A 7,206-nucleotide genomic window follows, 5' to 3' on the forward strand; every position below is an offset into this window, starting at 1 on the left:
AACGCAAACCCCCTGACTGTCAGGACCAGAACGAAGACAGGACCCACTTGTGTTGCGTTTCTCACAAGTTTTTATTGGAAGGAAGAGAAAGGGCTGCGCCCACGATCCGGTGTTCGCTGGACGCCGGAAGCAAGTCGCTGTGGTACTCAGATTGTGCAATGACGGTGTCAGGGACAGAAAAAGCGGGTTGGTAGCCGGGACAGGAGAGCAAATACGTGGTCGGAGTCGGGTCGTAAGCCAGAAAAGGAGAGAAGGTGTAGTCGGGAACAGAAAGAGGTCGGAAGCCGGGACGGTAGAGCAGACGTGGTCAGGATCAAAAACGGTCCGAAGCCAGGGACAGATGGGAGCAAAAAATGGGACAGGTGGGAGTCAGGGTCGAAAAAGGCTTGCCTAGTGTTCACTGAGGTTCGCCGACGGACGGACTAAAGGGGACAGTCAGGACTGAGTTCAAATACTGATCGGGAGCCAATCCGAACCTGCGGCAGTTGGCGCCAAAAGAGCAGGCACAGGTGAGTTACATCAGTAATCATGACACTGACCAGAGTAAGGTGGCAATCCCTCAGGGCGAAAACTGAAAAAAAAAAAAAAGTAAAATGAAATATCAGGGCAGCACGGCGGCACAGTGGTTAGCGCTTGTGCGGCACAGTTCATGTCATGGGAACCTGACGTGGGTTCAGATCCAGCTCCAGACTTTCTGTGCGGGGTTTGTATGTTCTCCCCGTGCTTGCGTGGGTTTCCTCCGGGCACTCCGGTTTCCTCCCACATTCCAAAAACATGCATTTCAGGTGAATTGGCCGGTCCAAATTGTCCCTAGGTGTGAATGAGCGAATGAGTTGTCTGTCCCCATGTGCCCTGCGATTGGCTGGCAACCAGTTCAGGGTGTCCCCTGCCCACTGCCCGAAGATGGCTGGGGTGGGCTCCAGCCCCCCGCGACCCTAATGAAGATAAGCGGTACGGCTAATGAGATGAGATGAAATATCATTCATCCAAATGTTATCATCCAACAACATAATATTCATCTAAACTGGATAGCCAAGTTGTCAAATAAATTTCAACTTAAAGGAAAGACTTCTCACTATAATCAGTGTTTACGAAACTGAGCAGAAGAAATCACCAAGCATCACATAATCTCTAGCTAACAATAGAAAATAGAAACAGCCTAACATTTTATATTTTTTATATAGTTAATAACTAAAAAATATTCAGTTTCTCCACCTTACTATTCTCTCTCCTCACTCTCCACTCTACAAGTCAAATCAATTCATGTTTATTTGTATAGCCCTTAATCACAAGGAGTCTCAAAGGGCTGAATAGACCACAACACCGTTTTATAAAACTGTACAACACAACATTCAGAGCAGACATAGGGTATTATAACATATATATTTTATCTTTTTTCCCATTTGGGTTGATTTCTTTTTTTACTTGCAACTTAGTTGCTAGAATCTTTTACTTTCTCTCCATCTTATCGTTTTTCTATTTATTCCCATCTAATTTTTCTCCACTCTGAAATTCCACTCTACAACACCAGTCTCGTGTTTTCTTTTGCAAAGAGCCTCACAAATTCACCCCTATCCAAGTTATTTGTGATGGACTTCTCGTGCACCAAAATGACCTCATTTTGTAAACCTGCCTGAGATCCACTGCTACTTACAGCACCATCACTGCTACTGCTTTTAGCAATTTAGCAGGAGCAACACTTGGTTTAAAGGCTCTGAAAAAACTGAATGCATCGTGCAGCATAATATCACACCGTGTATGCTGCTGAAAGCTAGGGCAGGTATGTTAATTCTATAGTTTTGAGAAGTCTATTAGCTGTCTGAAACAAAACGGTGGCGAATCCGATGTAACACTACCGTGCTGCTTCATGTCGACCCAACCGCGTCTTAGCTGATTTACATACTCACCGTGATTGGATGTTTACGGATGGGGCGGGGTGAGGAAAATCGGACTGCAGCGTGTGAAGACATGCTGGAGACGAGAGGTGACAAGTGGAGCCAATTCGCGCCTTTTCGGCGGATTTTGAAGGGGTGGGACATTGGTTTGAGGGGAAGTAGCCCCCTCTTGCCCCAGCCCCGAAAAATGTTTTCGAAAAAGTAATCACAGAAAGGCAATTTATTGGTATATTGCAAACATGTTTGATGTCATTTCAGATGTATTTGTCTTTTTCATATTATATAATACATTTCATTATTTTAAACAAGATGAAAAATAAATATTAAACAAATGCTAATACATAACTGGAACTATATGTGTCGACAAAAGACATTCAGAAGGAAGAGAAGTCAATATTTGAACATAGAGGTTGTAGAGAAATCACCGTTGTTCATGATTTAATCTCATACAATTAATCTTTTCCAAACTGCAACACTCGAGCATTTAAAAAAAAAACCTTACATGAATAAAATAGGCTGACTAAAATGTTGTCATGTCACTGTTGTCAAGTACACAAATTTGTTCATTCAGTGGTAATTGTGATTTTTAACCATGGAAATTGCAAAATATGAGTAACAATCAAGCAGAGTGATCACTGCTATTTTCACCAGTACACCTGTGACCTTGAGCTTTCCCCTGATTTGAAAATCTTTGACCGCAAACTGAGCAAGCAAAACGTTTTTCACCACTGTGGGTTCTTGTGTGGCTCTTTAAATTTGATTTCTGGCTGAATTTTAAACCACATATCAAGCAGGAAAAAGGTTTTTCACCAGTGTGGGTTCTTGTGTGGCTGTTTAATGATGATTTCTGACTGAATTTCTTCCCGCAAATTGAGCAGGGAAAAGGTTTTTCTCCAGTGTGGGTTCTTGTGTGGACTTTTAAGACCCCACTTTCAGAGAATTTTTGACCACAATCTGAGCAGGCAAAGGGTTTTTCCCCAGTGTGAGTTCTTGTGTGAATTTTTAAGGCCCCGCTCTCAGAGAAGTTTTTACCGCAAACAATACAGGAAAAAGGTTTCTCACCTGTGTGGGTTCTTGTGTGGCTTTTTAATGCTTTACTCTGAGCAAATGTTTGACTGCAAACCAAGCAGGAGAATGGTTTTTCACCTGTGTGGATTCTTGTGTGGCTTTTTAAAGTCCTGTTTTGAGTGAATTTTTGACCGCAAACTGAGCAGACAAAAGGTTTTTCACCGGTGTGGGTTCTAGTGTGTTTGTTTAAGTTTCCTTTATGTGTGAAATCTTTACCACAAATTGAGCAGACAAAAGGTTTTTCACCAGTGTGGATCATTGTGTGTTTTTTTAAATTCACACTCTGGGTGAATTTATGACCACAAATTGAGCAAGAAAAACGTTTTTCGCCAGTGTGTATTATTGAGTGTTTTTTTAGGTTACAACGCCGGGTAAATTTTTTACCACAAATTGAGCAGGCAAACGGTCTTTCACCGGTGTGGGTTCTTGTGTGTCTTTTTAAGTATGATTTCTGGCTGAATCTCTGACAACAAACCGAGCAGGCAAAAGGTTTTTCGATCATATGGGATTCCAAACCATACTTGTGCCTAAACCTTTTCCCATGCTGAGAACATGTATCACTATCTGAATGTTCGTCGCTATCGGTGTGTGCAGAGTCAGACATGTCGCCATCATCTGTTGTCACATGTTGATAGGAGCTGCTTGGAAGCTCCTGCCCGTTGTTCCCTTCGTGTTGACTTTGATATTCGGTGGTTAAATTGGCCCCAGTCACAGGGAACTCGGTGAAACATTCCTCAGCTTTTAAGTAAACAGGCTCCAAATTCTCCTCCTCCTTTTTCACAACAACCACATTCAAAAAATCTTCCTCCTTTTTAAAGCCAACAGGCTCCAAATCGTCGTCCTCCTTTTTCATATCAACTGGTTCCAAATACTCCTCCTCAACGCCAGGCAACCCAGGCTCCTGTTGCCAAGGAAGAACATTTTCTTCACTGATGTCTGTGGGACACAATATAACATCAAAATCATCGCAGGGGCCACAATAAAACTTTCTAGTGTTCCACAACCATCCTGCAACCCTTTACTTGGTCACAAGTGACATATTGACATGCAGTTTTTTTTCCCTGTATTTTATTACAACCAAATTTTCCTTCCATTGAAGAACATACTTACTGTCTTTTATTAACACGTTTTCTGTATGAACAAGCAGTTGCATACAATACAGACGATACATTATCCGTGCCTATCTATAATTGACTGAAAATCCCCACATTTTAAGGCTGAACAGGTGAAATGAGTGGCTAAGGTGTATATTATGTAAGCACAAGAGTGCCAAAATGCAATATAATAATCCATTGCCAATCAGAATGCAGAACACAATGCATGATGCAAATCTGTGAAGCAGCGGAATCGTGAATAGTAAATCGCCTTATAGCGAGTGATTACTGTATAAAATGATAATAACGAAAATAAACATTTTGCTTTATAACAACTGGCAGTCATTATTAGGAAATGTGTATTTTAAAATCTATTCATTTAAATCTTTATCATAGTTCAATAATTGTGCCGAGTGCCGTCTCTGACCCTGTAAACCATAATATCTTACTAGATTGGCTGGAAAAATGGATCGGTCTCTCAGGAATTGAGCCTTTATGGTTTAGATCCTACCTCTAAGAAAGGATGCATTGTGTTAGATACAGGGATATGACTTCTGAGCATTTTAGTGTTACCTGTGGCATTCTGCAGGGCCCAGTCTCTGGTCCCCTTCTTATAGTATTTATATGCTACTATTAGACTATAGTATTCACAAGTATAATATTAGTTTCCATTGCTATGCAGATGACACTCAACTGTATCTGCCAATGGAGGAAACTACTCCGGTAAATTGTGGAGATATGAAGGCTTGGCTCACTGAGATAAAAACAAATATTGATGTCACTGAATTTCTTGCGCCTTAAACTTAGAAAATAAGAAATTTCATTTATCCTCTCCAGTCCCCGGATGTGTTGAATCAAAAGTTTGCAGCTGGTAAAAAATGCTGCAACGAGGCTTTTAGCTAGGACAAGAAAGTTTGATCACACCACTGAAATTTTAGCTGACCTTCACTGGTTCCGTCAGCTTTTTAAGTTTCTGTTGGTATTATACAAAATTTTGCATGGACTTGCCCCCTCATATAATATCCTCCTATGTTCCTGTTCAAAGCTCAGAAAACGCTAGTCTACTAGTAACTCCAGGGGCAGAGAAGAAATCTGTAGATACGAGAGCATTCTCCATTCAGGCCCTGGTGTTTTGGAATTCTGCAACCTCAGTGGAAGTGTGTACATCTAGGCTTAAGAATAACTTATATTCAATAGCTTATGAGTGATGTTGACCTCATACTCTTGTTTACTTGTCCTCGAGGGCGAAGGATGAGCCTGGTTGTTGCAAGGTGCATGCATTTAGAGACATCGTACCAGTACTTGGACCTGATGTACGCCATCCATCTGCTGCATTGGTCAAAATATTGGAACAGAAAGCTGTCAACATTCTGTTATTACCTGTCTTTCATGTTGATGTTGTTTGTTGTCCGCTGATGCACTTCAGATTCAGATTCAGATCTACTTTATTGTCATTCTAGTACACGTGTATACAGAACGAAATGTCGATGCATCTGACCCCCACAGTTTCCTTGAATGTACAGATATAAATAAAGTTGTATTGCAGCTTGGTCGTGCTTGAAGAGGATTTTTTGCCTTATTACAAATATCATTATGCAACAGGTTCACCGCAAGGAAATTCCATTCACCACACCAACCCCGGACCATACGTAGGTTTAAGGTCAGTTGTGTAGCAGGGAGAGTATGAACGGGCAAGCACATCGACCCACGAAAAGTTCAAGTCCCCCACAGCTGCTACTTTGCGGATAAGAAAGAAAAATTTACATACCTGTCAAACTGTACGTTTTTGCCGAAAAAAGTACATTTATTATGCATTTTAAGACGTGTACGACGTACAAGAAAATCTGTATGGAAAAACGCAAATTCGTCAATAATGGGTACCATCTGGTATACACACACCAACTATCAGGAAACGGCAAATCAATCAAGTCCAACCAGTTGCCACTATCTCTGCATCGTTTTTTTGTTGTTGCAAATGAAGCGAGCGGTTTGATGCTACTGTGCGCATGTGTCTGCAGCCTTGGATTTCATGTGGTAGTTGTGTAGTGAAAGGAAGTCTGTCTCTTTTTAGAGAACCAGCTTTTTTAAGAAAATTATATTTACATGTATTTTTTCCTTCTACGGTCAACGTCCAAGCTACTTAATTTTTGAACTTTTTTTATAATAAACCTCATTCATGTCGTATCTCACAACAAAATGTTAATTAACAATATATATGATATAACGAAACACATGTACAATATAACATGTTAAACTAGATAAACACGTTTGAAAAAAATATGGTGTGAGATTATTTTGTATTTTGTAAGGGAAAATACGAAATTTTGTAAGGGCATGGAGCCGTGGAGGTTGACAGGTATTAATTTATATATATATATATATATATATATATACATTTATTATGTGGCCGACTTAAGATATGGAAACTAAGATGTCAGATGTTCTTAAAAACTTGAGAGACAAACCTGCTCCTTTCAACACAACTCGGATCTGCTCGCTAGCCTCGTTTAGCCGTCGGCTTTCGGTGTGTTCTTGCACTTCCCGAAGCTCCTCTTTGAAATGTCCTGTCCACCCCTCGCACATTTTAGTCACAATTAACGATCACGATTGTTTTTATACCAGGTTAAACGAAGCGTTTCCATACGGCTGGCGCGGAACGCCACGTAGCCAGAAAGAGGCCTCAGACTGACTCGAGTGAACAAAGAAAGTGGGCGGAATTCCACAAAACAACATCCGGTTCATATGAGTCACACCCAATTGTTACCTTATTATTTTTAGTTTGAATATTTCTTTGTTGTGTGACTATTTTAACCTAAATTTTTCCAAATTAAAAGCGTTTTTTTACGCTAAGGCCCCCCTAAATACAAGCCCTATACCCGTCCCAGTCTTTTGTAATAATATCTAAGTTAAAAAAGACTGTATAAACGAGAAAAATTACAAGTGGATATTGAAGGATTTTATATTTTATACGATTAAATACATGTTACATTTATCGAGTGCAATGAAGATTTTCACTGAGTGAGCTACAGGTTACGACGTTCCGAATGCGAATGTTTTGTTTAGTTCTGTTGATAACAGGACTCTGACAGAGGAGGCCAGACATCGAGGCGAGGGGGACACGTGGGGGTTTTTTCCTGACGCGCCAATGG

General features: G+C 40.7%; 1 protein-coding gene across 1 annotated transcript; it reads right to left on the bottom strand.

The window, feature by feature from the left end:
* Window positions 1-2,100: 2,100 nt before the first annotated feature.
* On the bottom strand, window positions 2,101-6,786 carry LOC148351125 (uncharacterized). The gene is made up of 2 exons (XM_088320175.1): window positions 6,523-6,786; window positions 2,101-3,899 (listed from the first exon to the last, which is right to left on the bottom strand). The coding sequence occupies exons 1-2, from the start codon at window positions 6,638-6,640 to the stop codon at window positions 2,515-2,517; spliced, it is 1,503 nt and encodes a 500-aa protein (XP_088176301.1). The 5' UTR covers window positions 6,641-6,786; the 3' UTR covers window positions 2,101-2,514.
* Between the last annotated feature and the right edge of the window lie 420 nt (window positions 6,787-7,206).

Source organism: Urocampus carinirostris, chromosome 16, assembly GCF_059441175.1.
Source record: "Urocampus carinirostris isolate Australia breed hairy pipefish chromosome 16, RoL_Ucar_1.0, whole genome shotgun sequence".
NCBI classification, from domain to species: Eukaryota; Metazoa; Chordata; class Actinopteri; order Syngnathiformes; family Syngnathidae; genus Urocampus; species Urocampus carinirostris.

What these genes read in the sequence shown, in the direction of transcription:
- LOC148351125 (XM_088320175.1), bottom strand. Translation starts at nt 6,640, where the DNA reads ATGTGCGAGGGGTGGACAGGACATTTCAAAGAGGAGCTTCGGGAAGTG. An exon ending in AGTTGTGTTGAAAGGAGCAG is followed by an intron (nt 3,900 to 6,522) that starts GTTTGTCTCTCA and finishes TGTGTCCCACAG; the next exon opens with ACATCAGTGAAGAAAATGTT.